Source organism: Adiantum capillus-veneris, chromosome 23 (assembly GCF_014529385.1).
Source record: "Adiantum capillus-veneris isolate H3 chromosome 23, ASM1452938v2, whole genome shotgun sequence".
Classification (NCBI taxonomy): Eukaryota; Viridiplantae; Streptophyta; class Polypodiopsida; order Polypodiales; family Pteridaceae; genus Adiantum; species Adiantum capillus-veneris.
The window spans coordinates 62,472,972-62,497,113 of record NC_140953.1 but is presented as its reverse complement, the minus strand read 5'-3'; the positions used below and the strand labels follow the sequence as shown (position 1 = coordinate 62,497,113).

The window sequence follows — 24,142 nt, the reverse complement described above, 5'->3', positions numbered from 1 at the left end:
AGGACACATCTCCAAATGATATAAATTAAATAATACAAAAGAGAGAGAGAGAGAGAGAGAGGTGTGGACCAAGCATGATAGAAAATATACTCTCCCCCCCACACACACACACACACACACACACACACACTCTCATTATGTGGAGTGCAAAGTACAAGAGCTCTATCTCCTTCTCCAAGTTTGTTAAGAAGTGGAGAGCTTACACCAACACTCTTTGCTATGGAATGCAAATCCAACCAAGAGCCATGCTTCAATGCTAAAGCTTGTCATCTTCTTCATCTTCATTACTATGCTATTATGTTATGCTAAGTAAGAAGAGTGATGATAAGTGAGGAACTATTTCTTTCTCCTATGGATGATTCTTCTTCCTCTTCCCTACCCTCATTCTCCGCTAGCTCTCTCCACCTTCGAAGGTGTTTGAAGCCTTGGAACTGAGGCTTGGGATAGTTAATGCTTTTTGCAAAGTTTATGTTATGCTTGTGACGCATGAAACTTTCCATCTTCATTACATCACCTAGGTCACAAGGAACACAAAGATTGTATTGTATCAAGTCTCTCTTGATGGGAGAATCTATAATGCAAACGCCTTTTTGAGAGGGGGCCAGCTCCAAATAGATCCGGTCCTCAACTATTGTCATGTTCTCTAATACTTTCTCTTGCAAAAGTATTGTTCATGCCAAGTTAATTAAGTACTATATTTATGTTGCTATCGTCAATTAAGTTCAACCCATATGTTCTCAAAGTAATCTCACAAAAATGCTCACTCTACATTGCCAATGTCGTAATTGATAGGAAAACAACCAGCATGTGCTTAAGCACGCACAAAATCTAACGATAATGCATTCCCAAACCAAAGTATGCAGCTACCTGAGAGACGCTTAGCGTATTCTCAAACGAGTGAACCACATCATCCACCATGTGTATACCTCGGCAAGAAAGAAAGAATGTCTAGCGTGGAGAGTGGTTAACCAAGGTAAGAGAAAAAGCCCTACCCCAGTGAATGCTTTCCAAGCGTAACAAACCCCCATCTGATTGTTGTTTGCCATGCCAAGAAAAATGAGTCGTAACAGCTTTCCAAACAATGAGTAAACTAGAGGCAATCGAGCAACCTTGAATGTGGCCAACCATCTTGCCAAACACGATCTCCCAAAGAGAGGTCTGCCAATGATCAAACATAAAAGTGGTGACATACTCACATAATGAGGTAATCATGATTGTCCACGACTGAGACTATTGTGCAAGGGTAGGTAACAACATGGCCTTCCTCGCAAGAGCGTGGCAACGAAGGTCCAAAATAAGAGTAGTAGTTTGGATTTCCAAAAATTGATCTTAAGGTCGATCGCAAGCCCAAATGTATCCAATGCCTGCATAATCTCTCCCATGTCGACCTGGTTATTGCGATGCATGAACAAGCCATTCGCATAAGCATGCCCAATAAAGTCATTTCCAAGGGGTAATTGCAACCCATGTAGACGACCAAGCGAAGAAGTGATCCAAATACAAGAAGGCGTTGAGTGGCAATGGCATACAAAAAATACACAACATTGGCTAATTTAGGCCGAATCCAAGGGTCCCCATTGTGTCAATGAAATCCCATTGTACGGTATCAAAGGCCTTTTCGATGTCTACCTACATCACGAATACATCTTGCTCGGTATATTTGGCATACTCCGTTCCAAAAAAGACATTAGCCAAATTATCCATGATTTAGCAATGAGGGATGAAGCCATACTGAGCCAGAGGAATACCCACAAAAAAAGGCTCCTTGATGCAATGTGCAATCATCTTAGCCAATATTTTGTATATAACCGACATAAGAGTAATAGGCTCTCTCTCTCTCTCTCTCTCTCTCAAACACGCACGCACGCACGCGCACGCACAACGTTTCACCGTCATACCAAATGCTATTATCAAACAAGCATAAATGTCGTCCATTGTCACAATTATTATCTCCTTAATCAAACTGCACATCGTCACACAAACATAAATGCCGCCTATTGTCACAATTGTCATCTTCTTCATCAAACTGCACATCTTCACAATATACGTAGTGCGCATAATGTTGACAATGGGAAAATAAAAGTAAACAGTTCTTTTCCAGTACATAAACTTCCAAAACCACATATCGTGTGAGGATGAATTATTATAACCAAATGGAGCTTAATCTCTCCCAGACGAAATGAAGTCACCATGTTGGTTTTGCATGACCCCCAGCAAAATGTCACAACGCACAGAATGTGTGTATATAACTACAAAGAGCACACCTCATGTGCTTGAAAAGAATGTGCCACTCTCATCATTAGTTTCCTTGAAAGAGAAAAACTGGTCTTTTTCTGGACATCAAGCCAAGGTATGACAACTTCAGGGAACCTCAGCAAACAAGGCAAAAGGCTCCAAGACACAATGCTACTAAACCTCAGTGGATTGAAGCATTAGGAAGCCTGTTTCTGCAGTGACAAGGTCTCCCTCCAATGAAACTGCCACTATGTCAATGTGAGGATTGCTCCTGCTGGCAAATACGACAAGTACTTAAGCAGTTCATTGTATGTAAACATAATTTGGGCATGAGTATCAAGTACCTTGGGTGTCGAACTTGGGGCAACTGACAGGCCCTGGGAGCCACTCCAGGGCCTTGTTTGTGGATTGGGAAATGCACCAGCCATTATATAAGCGCAATCTGTGTATGCAGATCCAAACCCTAAACCTGTAGCAAAAGCTACTGTCGCCCACCTTGTCACTGGACTCCCTGCACACCAAGAACATGCCTCGATGAGATAATGAAGCGTGATAAAACAGGGAGAACTAGATAGTCCAGCAAAACAGTAAGGAAAAGACTCTTCAACCAATCTGTGCTTAAGATGTGCAAGCCCACACTCACACAAACAGAGAGGGAGAGAGAGAGAGAGAGAGAGAGCACACCCCGGGCGGGGGGGGGGGGGGGGGGGGGGGGGGGCGCCTCCGAATTACTTTGCCACTGTCTGTATCTGCTGAAGTATTCATTGCTGTGTACAGGCTGCTTTCTGCCCTGCCAAGCCCCTCCCGTAAAGTGCTCCCAAGTTCCCCTCCTCTCGTAAACACACCCACCCACCCACCCCCCCAAAAAAAAAACCCGCATAGCACCGTGCAGTCCTCTCCAGCACACAAACACACAGGTCACAACAAGCTCTGTTGAAGCTAACGTGACTCTGTGCCAATTCTAGACTAGCCTCGTCCAATGTCTCAACTTTGTAGCAACTTCTCCCCAGGGGGAAGAATATCACAATTCTGGGAATGGGCATCGTAAGAAAGGCTGATATCTTTGCATCAGGTGCGAATTTTTTTTGACCCTGCGACCATTACTAAAGTGCTTTGTGGCGACTTGGGAAAAGTGCAAATTGGAGCTCAAGAAAGGGATAGTGGATTTTGAGGAGCAGCTTGGCTAGTGCGGCCAAGGCAACAGAGGTCTTGATTTTTGGGAGCAGCTTCGTGCCAACCATTCGACCATAACTAAAGTGCTTTGTGGCGACTTGGGAAAAGTGCAAATTGGAGCTCAAGAAAGGGACAGTGGATTTTGAGGAGTGGCTTGGCTAGTGCGGCCACCTTTTGGAGTGCGAGAAGGTACAAAGCCCAAATCTTGCAACCCCCCCTTGCTCAAGCACCAGCGACAAATTGAACGGCGATAACTACACCCATTGGAATTTGATTATGCAGCTCTGGCCGGTGGCAATTGCATACCCTCTCTTGCACAATCAGTTAGCATGAGCATTTTTCAGAGCATTGAACCCTTTTTGCCAAAATACACATTTTTCACTTATTTATTAATAAGTGACTTTTGTTGGAAAAGTAGGTAGGGCAAATTGCTAAAGATCTATAAAAGAAACCCATTGGACACTCAGTAGAAGCAGAAGAAGCAAGGACACATAAAGGGCAGGCAGCACAGCAAACCGACAGGCACCCTCAAGCTCCCCAACGTTTTCTCAACAGTTCAGCCAAATGTTTTCAACATCAGCAAATCAGCGTTTTCAGCCATCAACCACTAGTCTTTTCAGTTCATCCCTTAGCTTCGCGGATCCTCCCCATTCCGATGCTTGTGAGTAATCACATCTTGATCATGCCAATCATCATGCAAATCATCATGCTTATCATCATCATCCAAATCATGTGTGTCATGCTGTGGAGAAGAAGAGACTGAGAGTCTCCTGAATCCTGAATCCTGTCAATCTTCGCCTGCACATTGGAAATGAGAGATGAAGAATGAACAACTTGCTCCCCACGAATGACAATGGGAGAGTCACTTTTAGCATTGAAAGTGAACGTACTAGCTGGCCAATCAATGAGAGGGTTATGCTCACGAAACCATCGAATGCCTAAAAGCATATCACATCTTGAGAGAGGAGAGACGACAAATTTTCTGCAGAAGGACGCTTGTTGGACAGTGAACAAAACATCAAGGCACTCTTGTGTGATGAGAGAGTCCATACCGGGAGCAAAGCCCGACACCTCAAAAGGGAGATATCTTGCTAACCTCCAAGCGGGCTCTTTCGACAAGAGAGTCACTAATCACATCATGCATACTACCTGGGTCAAGCAATATAACAAAACGCTGACCATTCACATGATCATAACACTTAATGAGAGACTCATCAATGGGAGGATCATGAGAGACTTGGGTCACACTCGTGTTCTCATTTATTGAATTGACAGAGGAAGTGGGTTCTGTGGGTTCTTTAGTGACCTTAGATTCAAGCTTAGGACATGTTCCTTTTATGTGACCCTTAATGTGACAATGAAAACAACGACCTTCCTTAGAATAAGTGCTTTGCTCTTCCGATGTGATGTATCCACCGAAAATTCCTTGTTCTACCTTTTCATTGGGAGTGAGCTTAGGTTTAGCAATTGTGTTAGCTTTACCCTTAGGTTCATTTTGGGAGCTTTTCTGAGAGACTTTGGAAGATTGGTTAGAAAAGTTACCATTCTTACCAACCTTACCATTCTTACCGTTTTGAGTCTGAGAGGTACTTTGAGAAGTCTTGTTTTCCTTAGGCTTGCTCTTGTTGTGCTTCATATGTTGGGAGAGAGCAATTGATACCGCCTTGTTGAGATCTGCAGGGTCGAAGACTTATACATCAAACTTGATAAATTCATCCAACCCAAAAAGGAAAGCCTCTTTGCGCTCTTCATCCGAAATGCGTAATTGAGTGCCGAGCTGCAAAACACGGTTAGAGAAAGACATGACTGGCATACCATTTTGCTTGAGATTGCGCCAATCTTCTTTCGATCGTGCTAGGTACTAAGGAGGCATAAACCGCGCCTTGAGCTTGTCTTGGAAGTCGGCCCAATTGAAGGAAAGGGGCACGTCTTCGTCGGCTTCCTCTAGGTGCGCGGCCAACTGTGCCTCTTGCCATGCGTGGTACCAATTAATGGCATTACCGGCAAGGTACATAGCTGCCGTCAAAACCTTGCTATTGCTTATCTTCTTCGTTGTCGCAAAATAAGCATTAAATTGATGCAACCAAGAATGAATAACAGTAGCGTCCATCTTATAATACTTATTGGAAGTCAACTTTTCAGTGACGGGGTTGTTGGAGTCCGAATCTCGGCTTGCGCCACTGGATGAACCACCAACATCTTTGTCCGGCTCGGGTCTTGAGGTGAGAACCTGTCGGACCAATTCTTGCATGCGCAAGTCTCTCTGCACCTCGCGCTTCGCCTCAAAGACCACTCGTCTTTCTTCGGCCGCCAAGCGCGCATCATCGCGCTCACGCTCCAAAGCTACCTTTCTTTCTGCTTTCTTTCTTTTCATTCCTTGTCCGCCAAGCGCGCTTGTTCACGCTCGCGAATCATCCGTCGATGCCTGTCGTTCTTGGCGCTCACGCTCCAAGGAGATGCGTTGCGCTTCTTGTTAAGCCATCGCAATGCGATTCACTTCTTCTTGTTGTGCCATCATGTCCATTATCGACTTGACCAAAGCCTCCATAGGATTTGGTACAATTCATGGCGTAGATGGGGAAGGAGGGTCCGAAAAACCTCCTTGGTGGTGACATTCCTCTTCGCTACTGTCATGCCCATCACCTCCATGCGAAGTATCCATTCTGCTTCGGGTGATGACCATACACTGAAGTCGTGGGTTCTTAAGTTCACCAGGAACTCGGGTTCTTGTGGGTCTTGGGTTCTTGCGGTTTTTGAGTTCTTGAGGTTCTTGAGGGTCTTGAGGTTCTTGAGTTCTTGCGGTTCTCGAGGTTCTCGAGGTTCTTCTTTCGCTTGCAATCTGTGTTAGAGAAGGATCTTCTCTTCCCCCGAGTTCTGCTCTTTTTCGCGGGCGCACCCCTGGCGACCTTGCGCTCACACCAAGGTTGCTTTTTCCCACCTCACGTCAATTGGCCGGCCGCTAAGTGCACAGTCCGCTCTCAATGAGTGAAAAGAGGCACAAGGGGAGGCTCAACAAGCCCTTCTTTCTTGGGTTACCTGTCACTCTTCAAAAACACGATTAGGAATCGACGTGCCGAAGAGATCTTGGGTTACGTGCGACCGCAACAAGCAAAAAAAATTATGTGGTTCTTTCCTTGAGTGATACAAAACACTGCCAAAGCTCTGATACCAATGTAAGGTGCAACGGAAGTGAATGTTGAACTTTGCTCAAGATGAGTGCTCCGAACTGTGCTCCAAGTTCCTTTTATACGCAAGGGAGAGCTTTCCGTTCCTTTAGTGAGAGAGTGCAATGGATCCACAAACAAAGTGAATAGACACTGTGAATGAAGGTGCTGAGACTGAGAGATAGAGAGAGAAGAGAATACGACACCAGAATGTTGTCAAACCCTCCTCCGAAGGCCCCACTCTCTATGGCGAGAGCGGTCTACTTATAATTGCACAAATCTCTACAATGCTTTGGACTTGCCGACGATGAGGACGATGATTAGACGGGCTGATATCTAAGAATGCTAAGGGCTGAAATCTGTAAATATTTATCTGTTGAATTTTGACTCTATGTCGATGACGATGTTGATGACAACGATGCAACGACGACGCACTGAAAACACTATGTTCTAGGCTGTTCTTTGCCTGCTGAATTTGCTATATCTCTTGCTGAATTTACTGCTGTAAAAACGCTGAGATGCTGCTGTCAAAAACGTTGTAGGGCTGGTTGAAAAACGCTGTTATGCTGGGTACAAAAACGCTGAATTGCAGGGATGGAAAACGCTGGTTCAAGGCCTACAAAAACGTTGGATCTGAGGGGCTGAATCGCTAATTGTTGTGTAGGGAAAATCGCTAATGGGTCATGCTGAAATTGCCGAGTCTTCAAGGCTGAAAACGCTGGGCTCTGGTGCTGAAAAATGCTAGGTCTATGGGGGTGGTTCTTGCTTGAGAGGGTGCTCCAGAGGGCCTGCTGCACTGGGTGCCTGTTGCTCTCCTTCCTCCTTCTGCCAGATAAGCCTAGCGCTTGGTTTTCTTATATATTACCTTATGCAAATTGCCCTACCCAGTTCCCAACAAAAGTCACTTAATAAATAAGTGAAAAATGTCAAAAATAGGGAAAATAGGTTCTGTGCAGTGGAAAATTCTCTTGATGGATTCTGATGGTAATGTTGATGATCATGCTGTGCAACCAGAGGATATGCATCTACTCTTAAGTGTTTGGACATGCACGGTCTACGAACAGACTGACAAAAGTGCCAGATCACTTCCTATTCTAGACTAACTTGACTGAACTGAACCTTGGTCATGATGTAGCTTGTCCACGGACACATAGGGTTGGATGTGTCACGTGACATTCCGTTGCAGATCCTCGCCGCATCGGCCAAGCAAAACCTAGATCAGCCTCGCATTTTGCATTTTCAACCAAGACAGCCTGGCATTTCTGCATTTCAGCATTAGTGCGACTCGACGATCGTCGACATCGTCGTCATCATCGTCATCACAGTCCCTATCTTGACGATGACACCTTCGTCATCGTCATCGCAGATCCCTATCTTGACGACGACACCTTCGTCGCCATCGTCACAGATCCAGGACTTGACGACGACATCATCTCGGCATCGTCACAATCGTCATCAAGTACCATAGCATCAGTACCCCTTAGCATCAGCATCTCAGCATTTAGTCATTGTATCAACATTGTGCAAGAATAAAGAAAGTACTTGCTCTGGCAACAGAGCAAGGGGCCCCTTGAGGGTTGGGACTCGACATCAATGTGTCGTCTCTTTTCTCTCTCTTGTCTCTCTCTTTCTTTCAGTTCAGTTTAGTTCTTTCAAGTGAAGTAAAGTGTCCCTTGTGTTTGTGTGTGGAGTCCTACATCCGAGCAAAATCCTTATTCTCTTCAGCTACACTTGACATTGATACCAGAGCTCTCTGTGTACTTCGGCTCTGCGAACTCGAGGGAAGAACCAAGAACCTAAAGAAAAGAACAACCTCAAGAACCATCAAGAACCAAGACCCATCAAGAACCAAGAACCACCAAGAACCCAAGGAACCTCTCTCAAATTTTTTTTTCCTGAAGAATCTTTCGAGTCCCAACCATGGACTTACCAGATCCCATCTTCATTGCCATGCCTTTAAAGGAAGATCGACATCGGATACACGAAACCTAGATCTTGAGTACCAAGATCTCCTAGCCTTGTATACGGATATAGCAGGAGTTGGAGACAGGATCCCTAACCTCTTCTGCATTTGCATTCGCATGTAGCGTGCATCCACTTCCGTCGACAAGAAACCCTTGGATTTTTCTCCGAGCACCCTTACCTTTCAGCTTCACCTGCAATGTTTTCATGACAGGACTATTCGGGTGGTAATGCTTGCTTGCAGGTAGAGTCAGCACGAACGCTGGTATTCTGCGACAGAAGTAAGACTACCTAGTAACTCGTATGGTCGGTGTTTACATCGCAACAGTACCTACATCCGTAGTATCCACCCGTTTGGAGGAGCTTTCATTGGTGATGCATCAACAGCATCAAAGGCATTCATCAGTCAACATCAGAAGTACAGATAGAAGTTCGACAGTTGTGCATCACTTTTATTTGGGGGGGATGTCACGTGCGCACTTCACTTGTGCCACGTGGACACGCTTCTGCCATAGTCTAGCGTCAATCTTAGCGTAGGATCTAGCCTGGCACTTTGTGAGCCTCTAGCAGGACGTGCATGCCCAAGCCGATCGCAGTTGCATACCCTCTCTTGCACAGTCAGTTAGCATGAGCATTTTTCAGAGCATTGAACCCTTTTTGCCAAAACACACGTTTTTCACTTATTTATTGATAAATGACTTTTGTCGGAAAAGTAGGTAGGGAAAATTGCTAAATATCTATGAAAGAAACCCATTAGGCACTTAGTAGAAGCAAAAGAAGCAACGACACAACAAGGGCAGGCACCGCAGCAGACCGGCAGGCACCCTCAAGCTCCCCAACGTTTTCTCACCAGTTTAGCCCAGCGTTTTCAGCATCAGTAAGTCAGCGTTTTTAGCCATCAGCCACCAACGTTTTCAGTTCAGCCCTTAGCTTCGCGGATCCTCCCCATTCTGTTGCAGATGTGTTGGAGTTCAAGTTATCGGTGTTTGAACCCATGGGTCGGAGTTCAAGGCACATGCATCTGAATCGGACGTATCTAAAACACTGTGGATGAGTGCACCAATCCATTGTTGTTGGTCAGATTATGGACAGAATGTGTTCCAAAAGTTCATTATCTTTGAAGTATATTGGACGTGATATGTTCAAAATTCACAAATGTGGATTCTTGGACGTAGTGTGGTCTACAATTCAAATTTTCTAAAAGGCAACCGATACTCAAGATGGCATTCTTCTAAGGTACAAAGTTGAGGGTAGCAAATCCGAGGTGTATCCAACATGATAGCTGTTGCTGGGGTGTCCGTGGTAGCTTCTTCATCAACTCGGTCTCACTGTTAGCTTCTTCATCGACTTGGTTTCACTACTATGAGCTGTAGAGAGGGTGTTAAAGAGTGCTAGCATCTCAAATGAACTTCCCAAAGTGATAGAGGCGGAAGTGAATGTTGACTTTGCTCAAGATGAGTGCTCTGAACTGTGCTCAAGGGTTCCTTTTACTTACAGAAGAAAGAGCCTTCCGTTTTGTCACGATTGTGACTATGTTGCAGTATTACATCTACTCCTAGTTGCAGATACGCGAAGTGCCATGCCAAGGAGGACCCCTACGCTTGGATGGTCACGACCCTTCGCTCAAAAGACGTGTCTCTTCGCCAAAAGCCACACTCCTTCGACGACTGGTCACACCCCTTCGCTCTACAGGTGCGAAAGGATGTGTCTTTACGTTTAAAGTCGCGTCTCTTCACCATGAGAACTGTCTTTTCATTTGTGTCTCTTCGTCTCCTATATAAGGAGCTTATTGTACTCAGTTATCAAGCAGTCATTCAATCAATCAAACACAGAGTTTTCTAAGTCTTGTTTCTGAGTTCAATTCAAGTTTCTTAGGTCTTAATCATGAGTTTAAGTACTTAATTAAGGATTAGTACCTAGAATCCTTACACGTTCCTTTAGTGAGAGTGCGATGATCACAAACAAAGTGAATGCTACTGTGAATGAGGTGTTGAGACTGAGAGCGTGACCAACTCTTGCATGCGTTGGTCTCTCTGCTTAACCTCTTTGGCCTTCAACTTAGAACACTACTTGATCAAGTGATCATTAGCTTTACAAAAATGACAACGCATCTTCTTTTTGCCCTTATCACCAGAATTTCCACATGAATTGCTGCCAGCAGAAGCATTATAACAGAAGTTTTGCCACTCGTAGCAGACCCATAAGAAGTGGTTGCATTACTGTTACCACCCTTTCTTTGAGAAGCAATAAAAGCCTGTTCAACTACACCCTGCCCGGTCCTGTTTTTTCTGGAAAGTGACTCTTGCAACAGCAGTGTGCATAATGCATCAAACTTGACAGCTTCAGGATTTCCTTGGGTCATCCAAGACTGCCTTTCTTTCTTCGACTACCAAGCGCGCTTGATCACGCTCGCGATCCAAGGCAGTGTGTTGCACCTCTTGTTGTAGCATCATGTCCATCATCGACTTGACCAAAGCCTCCATAGGATTTGGTATAACCCGTGGCGTAAATGGGGAAGGGGGAGGATCGGAAAAAAATCCTCTTGGTGGGGAAAATTCTTCCTCATCACCTTCACGCAAAGTATTTGTTCCGCTTCGCATGATGACCATACACTGAGATCTTGGGTACCTAAGCTCTCGAGGAACTTGGGTTCTGGAGACTTGAGGTTCTTGGGTTCTTGAGGTTCTTGAGTTCTTGAGGTTCGTGGTTGCAATCAGTGTTTGAGAAGGCTTTTCTCTTACCTGAGCTCGACTCTTCCCTGCGGGCGCACCCCTTGGCGGCCTTGCGCTCACACCAAGGTTGTTGTTTCCCACCTCACGTCGATTGGCCGGCCGCTAAGTGCACGGTCCGCTCTCAATGAGTGAAAAGAGGAACAAGGGGAGGCCGGACGAGCCCTTCTTTCTTGGGTTACTTGTCACTCTTCAAAAACGCGTATAGGAATCGACACGCCCAAGTGGACTTGGGTTACATGCGACCGCAACAAGCAAAAAATTTATTGTGGTTCTTTCCTTGAGTGATAAAGAACACTGACAAAGCTCTGATACCAATGTAAGGTGCAGTGGAAGTGAAAGTAGACTTTGCTCAAGATAAGTGCTCCAAACTGTGCTCAAGGGTTCCTTTTACTTACGGAAGGGAGAGTCTTTCGTTCCTTTAGTGAGAGAGTGCAATGATCACAAACAAAGTAAATGCTACTCTAAATGAAGGTGCTAAGATTGAGAGAGAGAGAGAGAGAGAGAGAAGAATACGACACCAGACGGTTCTCAAACCCTCCTCCAAGGGGCCCCCTCTCTATGGCGCGAGAGGTCTATGCTATTGATTGCACAAATCTAGTACAATGGACTTGCCGACGATGTCGACGACGAGGACGGGTTGAAATCTGAAAACGCTAGGACTGAATTGCTAAAATCTGCAAAACGCTGACTTTCTGCTGATCTGTGACACTGTGTCGACGAGGACGACGACGCGACGACGATGCGCTGAAAACGCAGACGCTGAAATCTGCAAATAGCGGGCTGAATCTGAAAATGTTGGCTGACTCGACGGTACGGCGAGGATCTGCTGAGGGTAGGTGAGGTCTACAAGGCTAATGATTCAATCTGCGGTGTCTAAAGGCTGAAAACTGAAAACGTTGAAGTGCTGGGGTTGATCTGACGCCGGAATCTGCAAACGCTAGGCTAGGTCTACAAAATTGGAAAACGCCAAGCTGGATCTGCTGTTGATGAAAAACGCTAAGCTGAATTTGCTGCAGAAACGCTGATGGAGGGAATCCAAAAACACTGGTTGCTTCTATTGGCTGAAAACGCTAGGGCCTCCTGCCGGTCTTGCTGAGAAGGTGCACTGCAACTTCTTCTGCCTTTTCTGCCACAAACGGCTAGCACTAGGCCCAAACATTCCGAAACGACGTTCCCGACGAGTCCCGTTCTTGAAATGGAGTCGGGAACGGAACACCGTTCCAGAACAAGGTGTAACCGGAACGGTGTTCCGGAACGGGGGGAGCAGGGCGGAACATGAGGCGGAATGGCGGAACTCGGGGCAGAACGGGCAAAAGTAGGCATTTGGGGACAGATTTGGGGCTGTTTGGGGGGGACATATTTGGGGCTGTTTGAGGACAGATTTGGGGAAAGTTTTGGGGTCGTTTAGGAGTGAGTTGATTTGGGACTAAGCTGAATGGAGGTAATTCAAGCCTTGCTTTAGTCGACCGTTCCGGCCCCGTTCCGTACCGGACCCTCCCGTTCCCGTTCCCGTTCCTGTTCCCGTTCCCGTTCCCGTTCCCGTTCCCGTTCCCGTTCCCGTTCCCTTTCCCTTTCCCTTTCCCTTTCCCTGTTCCTGTTCCTGTTCCGGGTAACTATGTGTAACTGAATGTCATGCTAATAATCATGATGTGTGCAATCAGAGGATATGCACTAATCTAAGTGCCTAGACATGCACGGCCTACGCACATGCTCACAAAGGTGCCCAAACACTTCCTAGGCTGACCTAAACCCTAGATCTGAGATAGCTTACCCACATGCACATAGGGTTAGATGTGCACGTGACATTTATTTTGGCTTTTAGGTATTTATTTTACTTATTTGTCAAAGTCTGGATAGGGCAATTTATTGAGGTGTGTATATATGTGCCCTCATTGTATACACGTTCAATTATTATTACCAAAGTTGATTGATTCAAGAAACTCTGACTCTCTCTCTCTCTCTGCCCACTGTCCTCTACTCTATTTGGTATGTATGTTGATGAGGTCTCTGATTATATTGACAGAGGAGGAAATAGAGGTGCTCAGCTTGCAGGGACATGGATCCCTCTTTTATTGTATGCTGACGATGTCGTGTTGATATCAGACTCACCAAAGGGTATGCAGAGACATTTGGACGCATTGCATAGTTTTGCAGAGGATAGTGGATTGTCTGTCAACCTTGGTAAAACCAAGGTCATGGTATTTAATACCACGCCACAGTGGGTTAGGAGATCAGCACCTACTTTCACATATGGGTAGGACAGTATGGAGTACACTGATGCATACACATATCTTGGGGTGGTCTTTAGTGGGCCGAGGTTCACACTGAAAGTGGCAGCAGACACTAGATTGACTCGTGCCTATGCAGCCCTAGGCGATTTAGAGAGGATTTGTTCGCAGGTTCAGTTCTAGGAACCTCGAACAAAGCTCTGGCTTTTCGATACTTTGGTCGCTTCAGTTATGCACTACGAAGTTCAGGTTTGGGGACCGTCTATTGACAAAGCTGGATGGAGTAATATGGAGAGACCCTTGATATCTATGATTTCTAGGCTGATTAGAGCCAAGGCCTCAGTCCCACATGACATCATACGAGCGGAGCTGGCTGCCCCACCTATGGAGGTTGAGGCACTCACCGGATCAGTATCATTTGTACACAGCTTATGGGACACCACCAGGGACACGTATGCCAGGCTTGCTCTTGAGTCATCCAGACAGTTGGCATTACAGGGAGATACATCATGTTGGTATGCACAGATGAGCTCATGGTTTCAGAGGCATGGTTTCAGCATGGACAGGCTGCCCCCTTTCCAGTATTCTCTTGATGCACCATCCTTGGCTCTTACACGGATGGAGACTACTAGACTCATTCAGCAGGATCTTATCCAGCTTGATAGCAAGAGGACATGGATAGAGCCATCACAGGAGTTGGGTACGAAGAGGGTTTTCTATAGAGAGCATCTTCTCCAACTCACGACAGACGGATTTGTCACATGGTCCAGTTACATGGACACACATCTATCTCATGGGTTACGATGTGCTATAGGCCAGATTCGCACATCTTCACACCAGCTTGGGATTGAGATAGGTAGATTCAGAGGCATACCAACAGACAGTAGGATATGTCAGTTATGCCATGCAGAGCCAAAGACAGAGTTTCACTACATATGTCGCTGCACAGTCTACTATGAGATACGGTGACGCTTTCATTGTCTATTCAGAGATGGTTTTGACTCATTAGATAGAGTCATGAGATATCAGGATCAAAGATGTCTCGGATTATTCCTACTTGAGATTCAGAGACATAGAGACGCTCTATTGAACGGGCAAAGACAGAGATAGTCCCAGAGACGCATCTCAGATTTCTTTAGTCTGAGTACCACAGAGGCAGAGGGGACACCACCATCACAGAGCTCGGTTCCCACTCATACACACACTAGCGGTACTCTCATTGATCGAGCTATAGAGTTAGGGAGATCGAGACGACCGCGACTGAGGAGGGGAGCCACGCAGCACCGGCGGAGATTGCGGCAGAGGATCCACAGGATTCTAGCACGACACCCAGAGTGTCAATCAAGATAGGCTTCATGCTACTGCTATATTGTATTATGGTGACACTTATCCCCACTTTGTACCTTTATGGCATGATACCATTGCTCAGCCTACCAGCCACCCATAGGAGTCGGTAGCACTCCTATCAGTTCTTTGTTCGTAGTTCTTTGTTTGTACCCAGACTTGGTACTAGACTCATCATTGTAATCAATTGGTCTCATAGGTCATTTTGGCCTTTTGTAGACGTTAATATATCATTTCATTTCTCTCTCTCTCTCTCTCTCTCTCTCTCTCTCTCTCTCTCTCTCTCTCTCTCTCTCTCTCTCTCTCTCTCTCTCTCTCTCTCTCTCTCTCTCTCTCTCTTTCTTTTTTTCTTTTTTTGGAAAAATCAGGGCTGTATATTACTGAGTACAATATAATCCCCAGCGGATGCCAAAAAAAGCCTATCACGTGGGGTGTACAAGCTGAATGTAAGGGTGATAGCCACTATAGTGACAACTCTACTAGAACAATCTCATGGTGGTCTATATGATGAGTGGAGGAGAAACCACTGAGGAGGTGCATAATGCCATGTAATCTGTCCACCTATTAGTGTAAAGAAGAGTGGAGATCGAGCCCAACGCCGAAGGAAGTCAAATCGACGAGCCTCGGCTGCTCTAGATGTTACTGAGGAAGAATCCCACTGCCAAATGACGGTGTGAATGATGTCCAACCAAATGGCAGAGGGTATCCGGAAGGAGCTGTGGAGCCGCACTGAGAATGTGAAGACAACTCTCTCTCTCTCTCTCTCTCTCTCTCTCTCTCTCTCTCTCTCTCTCTCTCTCTCTCTCTCTCTCTCTCTCTCTCTCTCTCTCTCTCTCTCTCTCTCTCTCTCTCTCTCTCTCTCTCGCATCGTTTCCTCTCTAGTAGAATTTTTGTTTCACATCACCCCTCTCCCTTGTGTCTCTGTGCCTTTGCAGGTGCTCTCCTTCTATGCCTTCTCTTGCCCTAGGCGACTCCACATGCGGCATCTTTGAAAATCTAGGAGATCGCCACAACAAGGTTTCGGAGGTTCCACATTCGGAGATTGTTGATGTCCACCATTGGAGAGAGAAGGTCACTATTTTCAACCACATCCTCCATCTTCCGCAGCCACTTGTCACGTGCACATCTAACCCTACGTGTGTCACAAATTGTCGATGTGTCAAACCCCTGAAGAATGGAGCCAACTTGCAGATGTCGCCCGAGGGGCCTAAACCCTAAGAAGAACAAGTAAGAGAAGAAGAAGTCCTACCAACTTATGGGGACCCCGTCCGATGGGGCCCCAAGTGACATAAAGGAAATAAAGCAGGACCCACACACACGTAAAAGAAATTGCGTAGCTGCTGATGATGTAGCAGATTTCTGAAAATTACGCTGGCTGATGACGTGGCAGGTTGTACGGATTTTCGTAAATTACGCTGGCAGCTTTTTGGCATTGCTTTTGGGACCAGAAGCTTTTGAGTTTGAAGACTTTTTACTATAAACTGTTTTTAGGGCTTAGGGCCTTGCATGCTTCCTGGAGAAGGTGCAGAGTCTGGAGTACCGGCTTGTACTGTGTTGATGCAATATAAAGAAATACCGAAAGGGACGCCAAGGTATGGGGCCAATACTCTCTGAGGTGAAATTCCGCCACTTCGTGTCGCGTGTCGTCTTTCTCATTCAGTTCAGTTGTTATTGAAGTGCTAAAAGTCTGTTCAGTCTATTCTTTTCTATCTGCACGTGGTGCCCGTCTTGTGACGATGTGGACGTGGACAAGCTACTTCATGACATGGGTTCAGTTCAGTTAGCTTGGGAAGTGATCTGGCACTTTTGTGAGTCTAATCGCAGACCGTGCATGTCCAGACACTTAGATTCGATGCATATCCTCTGGTTGCACATGGCATGATCATCAGATTACAGTCAAAAACCATCGGGAGTATTTTACAATGCAGAAAACCTATTTTCCCTATTTTAGCCAATTTTCACTTAATATTTTTAAGTGACTTTTGTTGGGAACTAGGTAGGGCAATTTTAGCAAGCAAGTATATAAGTAAAGCTAGCGCTAGCACTTTCTGGCACAAGAGGCAGCACGAACCAAGGTTCAACAGGCACCTCTTCAGCAAGAATCCCCCCCCCCCCCCCCCGGGGCAGTCAACCTTGCGTTTTCAGCCACATACCCTAGATCCAGCCTAGCCTTTTTTCATGAAGACAGCTTAGCGGTTGCAGATCAACCCCGTGGCGGTGCAACAGTAGCAAAACAGCAAAATGCCTAGCATTTTTGCATCCCAGATCAGCCCCTGGCGTTTTTGGATCAGCAGTCAACATAGCATTTTTGCAGATTCTCCGCGACAAGATCATCCCTTGCACCAGTGTTTTCAGTTTTCAACAATCAGATCCCGCAAAACAAATGCCAAACCTCACAAATCTCACCTTCTTGCAGCAGATCCTCGTCGCACGGTCAGATCCATCGAAGTTTGCAATTTCAACCCCGAAAACGCAGATTTCAGCATCTGCTTTTTTCAGCGCGTCGTCGTCGTATCGTCATCATCGACATAGTCACAATTCTGCAGATAAAGATTTGCAGATTTCATCCATTAGCGTTTTCAGATTTCAGCCCGTCTCGTCGTCGTCGACATCGTCGGCAAGTCCAAAGCATTGTAGAGATTTGTGCAATCAATAGTAGACCGCTCTTGCCATAGAAAGTGGGGCCTTCGGAGGAGGGTTTGACAACATTCGGGTGTCATATTCTTCTCTCTCCATCTCTCAGTCTCAACACCTTCATTCACAGTGTTCACCACTTTGTTTTTGTCCATTGCACTCTCACTGAAGGAACAGAAGGCTCTCCCTTCCGTAAATAAAAGGAACCCTTGAGCACAGTTCGGAGCACTCATCTTGAGCAAAGTTCAACATTCACTTCCGCTGCACCTTACATTGGTATCAGAGCTTTGGCAGTGTTCTGTATCACTCAAGGAAAGAACCACAAGATTTATTTTTTTTTGCTTGTTGCGGTCGCACGTAACCCAAGTCCTCTTGGGCATGTCGATTCCTAATCTTGAAGAAGGTCGGTGCATGACTATAGACAAAGTAGAAGGATTGAAGGAGCCACATACGACTTTGTGTCGCTTTCGGCGCGGCCCAAAGAAGCAAGCGAGTGCAAACCTTTATGAACTTAAAGTATCGCATGACCCACGAATCATAGTGGGCCGGCGAATAGTCCTTTCCAAGATTCCGGACCCTGTTAGCAATCTCCCTCGACGCCATACAGTTCGGTACCAATACCTCACTTTAGGAGGAGGGGATGTTACGTGCACATCTAACCCTATGTGTACGTGGACAAGCTACTTCATGACATGGGTTCAATTCAGTTAGCTTAGGAAGTGATCTAGCACATTTATGAGTATGTTCACAGACCGTGCATGTCCAGACACTTAGATTAGATGCATATCCTCTGGTTGCACTCAGCATGATCATCAGATTACAGTCAAAAACCATCAGGAGCATTTTACAGTGCAGAAAACCTCAATTCCCTATTTTAGCCAATTTTCACTTATTATTTTTAAGTGACTTTTCTTGGGAACTAGGTAGGGCAATTTTAGCAAGCAAGTATATAAGTAAAGCTAGCGCTAGCACTTTCTGGCAGAAGAGGCAGTAGGAACCAAGGTTCAACAGGCACCTTCTCAACAAGAACCCCCCCCCCCCCCCCCCCCCGGGGCAGTCAACCTTGCGTTTTCAGCCACAGACCCCAGATCCAACCTAGTGTTTTTGCATGAAGACAGCCTGGCGGTTGCAGATCAGCCCCGTGGCAGTGCAACAGTAGCAGATCAGCAGAATGCCTAGAGTTTTTGCATCAAGGTCCCAGATCAGCCCCTAGCGTTTTTGGATCAGCAGTCAACATAGCGTTTTTGTAGATTCTCCACGACAAGATCATCCCTTGCACCAGCGTTTTCAGTTTTCAGCAGTTAGATCCCGCAGAACAAGTCCCAAACCTTGCAGATCTCACCTTCCCGCAACAAATCCTCACCACACGATCAGATCCATCGAAGTTTGCAGTTTCAGCCCGGAAAACGCAGATTTCAGCATCTGTGTTTTCAACGCGTCGTCATCGTATCGTCGTCTTCGCCGCCGTCATCATCGACATAAGAGTCAGAATTCAGCAGATAAAGATTTGCAGATTTCAGCCATTAGCGTTTTCAGATTTCAGCCCGTCTCGTCATCATCCTCATCGCCATCAACATCGTCGGCAAGTCCAAAGCATTGTAGAGATTTGTGCAATCAATAGTAGACCGCTCTCGCCATAGAGAGCAATGTGGAATCCGTATGTACGTACTGAACAGATCCGTACGGTACAATCGTACGGTGCGGTACGGTACGGCAAGAATTTTCTTTTTTTGGGGCGTTTTCTCCACGGACCACTCGCGCTAGGGTCGCTTTCATATTGGGATACTAGGGTGAAGGGGAGAGAGCCTTAGGCTTTTTTAATCGACCAGGATTACAAAAGACTCTCTGTTGTGTTACGGAGAAGTGCACAGAGACCTGCAGAGCCGAGCTACGCGCGTGAAAAGGTACTGCTTCTGCCACCATGCACTTTGTACTCTTCTCGTACTCCGTACTCCTCTTGTGTGTGCACTCTTTTGCATTTGCATTGTGCAGAATTCATTATACCGCGTAAAACCAACCCCAACTGGTCGCTCCACACCAATGTGTTGAGCATCTTCACGACCACTTCTCGGCAAGGTTCCGACACACGCTTATGGCAATGCAAGTATTGTGGGGACCAGTACACCAGCACCATTACGTGAGTCAAAAAGCACTTGACGAGCATCGGGTGCACTGATCAGATTGGTGCATGTGAGATAATACCACCACCTTTGAGGGAGCAGCTTATTGAAGAGTATTTTCATGTTGGTGCTCCTGGTTTGAGAGGTGCTCCCAGCACACAGGATGCTTTACACGATGCTTTTGTTGGAGAGTTGGAGACTTTAGGTGCGGAGACAGAGGTGGGAGGAGGTTCGGCCTCCATGCAACCCCCTACTTCCAGGAAGAGGGCACGTGTTGGCGGTGAAGATGAGGATTCCTTGCCACGTGAAAAAGGTACATCTGAAACACCAACACAGACCACTTTGCCTAGTCGCATCTCTTCTCAGACTTGGGTCAAAGAGCATCAGAGGGTGGCAGAGATGGAGATATGTCGCACTCTTATTGAGTGCAACATATCTTTCAATGTTTTGCGCATAGATCAGTGGAAAAGAATGGTAAAAGCCATTGCACAGGTTGGGCCTACTGAGACATGGACATGTCTTGATTACACCAAGATGCGTGCCACTATGTTAGATGAACAGAAGGCCTTAATTGACAAGGCACTTATGCCAGTGAAAGCTGGATGGAAGGAGTTCGGATGCACCAGTATCTCCGATGGTTGGGCAGACATACGCAGACGACACATAATCAATATCCTAGTGTCTTCTGCTTTGGGCACCTATTTCTTGCGTGCTGTGGATGCAGGGAAAGCAGGGGAAAATATCACGGTTGAGTTTATACTTGGTCACATCATAACAGCCATAGAGGAGGTTGGCAAGGAGAATGTTGTGCAGGTGGTGACAGATAATGCAGCTAATTGAGTATTGAGTCTTGAGTCATGATGTTTGTAGTTATTATTTGGTTTCATGATTTATGGTCATTGGTTTTCTCATTGAGTATTGAGTCTTGAGTCATTAAGTTTTATGATCAATATGTTCATTATAAGCATTGCATTGTTAATTTGTTAATGAGGCTGAATTTTGAAAGGTCGGTGAACTTAAATTTAGTGTAATTTTCTTTTTTTACAAATGGTACGTACCTAAAGGTGGGTTCAGTACGGAAGTACGTTCCGTACGTACCTAAACCGTACCGTACACTACGTACCTTTTCACCTTGATAGAGAGTGGGGCCTTAAAAACTCACCTTGGAAAGTTGGGTTCCTCCCATGAGTTGTCGGGCCCCAAAATGGTCAGGTTGTTTAGGAACCTTCGCCTTCAAGGCCAGTGCTTTGAGTTGAGGAATCAAAGGTCAAGCCAAATCCTTCCATTGTTTGAAGAGTGTGTTCATGGCCGTCTCCTTCATATGCCTCACATATCGGGGATCCTTGGCAACCTCAAGAAATGATTCAACAAATTGTCAACTTTAGCTTGCCTCTCATCCTCACTCTTAAAGGCTCATCATGGCCATGGGTGTCTTCAATATCAAGGACTTCAACCTCGATCTCAACTTCCTCATACTCCACCTCTTCATCACTATAGTTGATCTCTAGGAGATTAACCATAGCCATTGAAACAGGCTGTCCAATGTGGATCAAATCGCCCTTTGAAGAGCAATCAACCTAGCTTAGATACCATTGTAACCAGCTGGAACTACTGCCACGCGGTAAGTGACAGCAAAACAGGAATTTTCTACACAAGGGAGAGAGTGAAAGAGAGCGAACAATTGAAACCCCTCACTGGTTACCGGTGTAACAGGGAACGGGCGGAACGCAGCCCAAACGTTCTGAAACAGCGTTCCAAACGAGTCCCGTTCCCAAAACGGAGTCGGGAATGGAACGCTGTTCCGAAACAAGATGTAACCAGAACAATGTTCCGAAACGGGGGAAACGGGGCAAAACACGAGACAGAACGGCGGAATGCGGGGCGGAACAAGAAAAAGTAGGCATTTGGGGGCAGATTTGGGGGACATACTTGGGGTTGTTTGCGGGCATGTTTGTGGGGCAGATTTGGGGTTGTTTAGGAGTTGATTTGGGACTAAGCTGAATGGAGGTAATTCAAGCCTTACTTTAGTCGACCGTTCCGGCCCTGTTCCCGTTCCGGCCTCCCCTCCTCCTCCCCGTTCCCGTCCCATTCCCGTTCCAGTAACTATGCCAAAGGAGCTTGCCATTTTTATAGGAAGGTTGAGCATAGATAATCCCAATCCAAGCCCAGTTAAACACTCAAGAGTTTTCATGGAGGAAACTCCTCCAAAAAGTATTTTACTGAATACTGCAAGAGATTGGGGACCATCACTTCTATTAAAACAAATGTCCATTGCAACTAGAATGACATCGCAAGAGCGACACTGCTACATTGTCAGTGATGTGCTCATCCATAATTTAGGTGAGAGATGTGGCACACAAATTGTTCTATGTTGAGTTACAATCCCTTGTTATCGGAGATGGGTTATGTCTTGTCATTGCAATGTTAATACAAAAAGCTATTGATTCAAGAGATTATTGTCATTGATAGAGCTCAATGAGTCACTCTGAGAGTTGGAATTCTGATGTACATCTCCTCAACAAGACTCCACAAGTGGCTATAGTGATTTTTGGTCTGTGATGTCATTTGTGACCCCTTTTGTACTGGAGCTTACCCTTCATCCATGCAAATTTTGAGCTTTCTTCGATAAGGCTCATACAATTTTTGCCCCATTTCTATTCTTAGAAGCCCATCTATGTTTCATTCTCAGAAGCGCATCTGTTTTTGGTCTGTGATGTCATCTGTGACCCCTTTTGTATTGGACCTTACCCTTCATCCACGCAAATTTTTCTTTCTTCAATAAGACTCATACAATTTCTGCCCTATTCTGGAATTGTTCCAGCCCCATTTCCATTCTTAGAAGCCGATCTATTTTTTATTCTCAGAAGCCCATCTGTTTTTGACATTGGCAACACAAGGTTTATAAGGCGTTTTATATGTAATATGCAGCCCTTCGTAGGAAGCCCTTTTAGGAGATTTTTAATGTCTTATTAGTCCCTCTAAGAAATCTCCAGTTTTGAATCTTCTTGAGACTACCCCCCCTTCCCCATCTTTTTGTACCTTTCGCCTCACATTCCCATTATCAACACCATTCCCTGTTCTATGTATCTATGAGAAAAAGCGAATTTAGCATAAAAGCAAACAAACCTTCGAATACTATTGACTGGAAAAAAGCATGTTGCTGACACTAAAGAAAATACAAATGTCATTAGAAAGCATAGGATGATAACAAGCTGCCAATGTGTATTGAAAATGTCAAATAAATCCAGAAACTTCAAGTCTATTGCTGTCTACCTTGACGCGTCATAAGGAGGAAAGTTTTGGCGACAAAATGCCGCACAAAAATATCAAGGAAAACAGGGGTGTATGGAGTTCAATGTTTCTTCTGACCTTTCTAATTAATTTCCATAAGTAGAAGAGCGTCTACAAGCTTACCTGATATGCAAAACAGAATCTGAAACCCTAATCCGTTGAACAGAAACAGAATACTAACTGAAAAGTAGGAGGGCCGAGGCTGCTCCCGCAAAAGTAGAATAAAAGAGGCGACGCAGTGCTATATCATGGCAGGCATCCCATCTGGCATCCAGGTTAAGCTGTGAAGGGAGCTCGTCTCCCATCGCCAGTCGAAGCTCCTCCTCCTCCTTTCAAACGCAAATGTGGCAGTTCAAGCAGGTCTGAACCTTTTCGAGCACATGGAGTAAGTTTTAATTAAATCAACTTTCATCCTTATTACTTCGTTAGCGTAGCAGCCTCGTCTCGATTCTTGAAGAAGTCATGTTGGGTAATTTGAACAAGGCATGTGGTGGCTTTTAGATATGCAATAATTGAATGAAAAAGTGTGTGTACATGTGTGGTTATGAGATCAAGGAAATATATTGCACAAGCTTACTTGCATACAAAAATATTTGTGTGTTGCTCTCCGTAAACTTTGAGTGTGTTCATGTGACTTCTATGAGTACATATTGAAGAAGTTACTATCGTTTTCACACGTGAAATTGCATTTAGACAATTGCATTTATTGCTAACTATTTTGAGATATGAAGCATTGAAACTAAACTCACTATATTGTAGAAAAGATTAAACCCTTTTCAGTATCCTCTTGAACAAGAACACCCTTTTCAACAAGTAAAGAAATACAATGACAAGACTAAACAAAATATTCAATTCCTTACTCCAACTCAAGACATGTATCATAAATATCTACATCCAAACTCAAGTCGACAAAGAAGATTTCTTAATCTCCCCTCTCCAACATGAGGATGCTATCCTAGGGGTACCATGGTTCAACTGCATGGCTGCCAACATAAAGTTCTTAATCTCCCCTCTCCAACATGAGGATGCTATCCTAGGGGTACCATGGTTCAACTGCATGGCTGCCAACATAAAGTTCCTTGCAAGGAGAATCTACTTCACCTACAGGGAAAAGAGCATGTATATAGATGCTAATGAGTCTGGTCATACTATACCACTTGTAAATTCACCTACTTTTGATAAGTCAATTAAAAACGCAGTTTTTGCATACATGAATTTTGTCAAAGAATCCTCTAATGACCCTAATGTTTTAGGTAAAG

At 45.3% G+C, this 24,142-nt stretch overlaps 1 protein-coding gene across 1 annotated transcript; it reads right to left on the bottom strand.

Moving 5' to 3' along the window:
- Positions 1-2,062: 2,062 nt before the first annotated feature.
- On the bottom strand, positions 2,063-23,351 carry LOC147427875 (uncharacterized). The gene is made up of 5 exons (XM_086496438.1): positions 23,065-23,351; positions 2,705-2,746; positions 2,580-2,631; positions 2,416-2,506; positions 2,063-2,333 (listed from the first exon to the last, which is right to left on the bottom strand). Exons 1-5 carry the CDS (start codon positions 23,186-23,188, stop codon positions 2,250-2,252), a joined length of 393 nt encoding a protein of 130 aa, XP_086352564.1. The 5' UTR covers positions 23,189-23,351; the 3' UTR covers positions 2,063-2,249.
- Between the last annotated feature and the right edge of the window lie 791 nt (positions 23,352-24,142).

Excerpts from the sequence above, each read along its gene's own strand:
- LOC147427875 (XM_086496438.1), bottom strand. The coding sequence starts at position 23,188 with ATGGGAGACGAGCTCCCTTCACAGCTTAACCTGGATGCCAGATGGGAT. Across the intron at positions 2,632-2,704 it reads GACAGTAGCTTTTGCTACAG|GCCCTGGAGTGGCTCCCAGG; the intron begins GTTTAGGGTTTG and ends TCCACAAACAAG. Across the intron at positions 2,334-2,415 it reads TAATGCTTCAATCCACTGAG|AAAAAGACCAGTTTTTCTCT; the intron begins GTTTAGTAGCAT and ends CTTGATGTCCAG.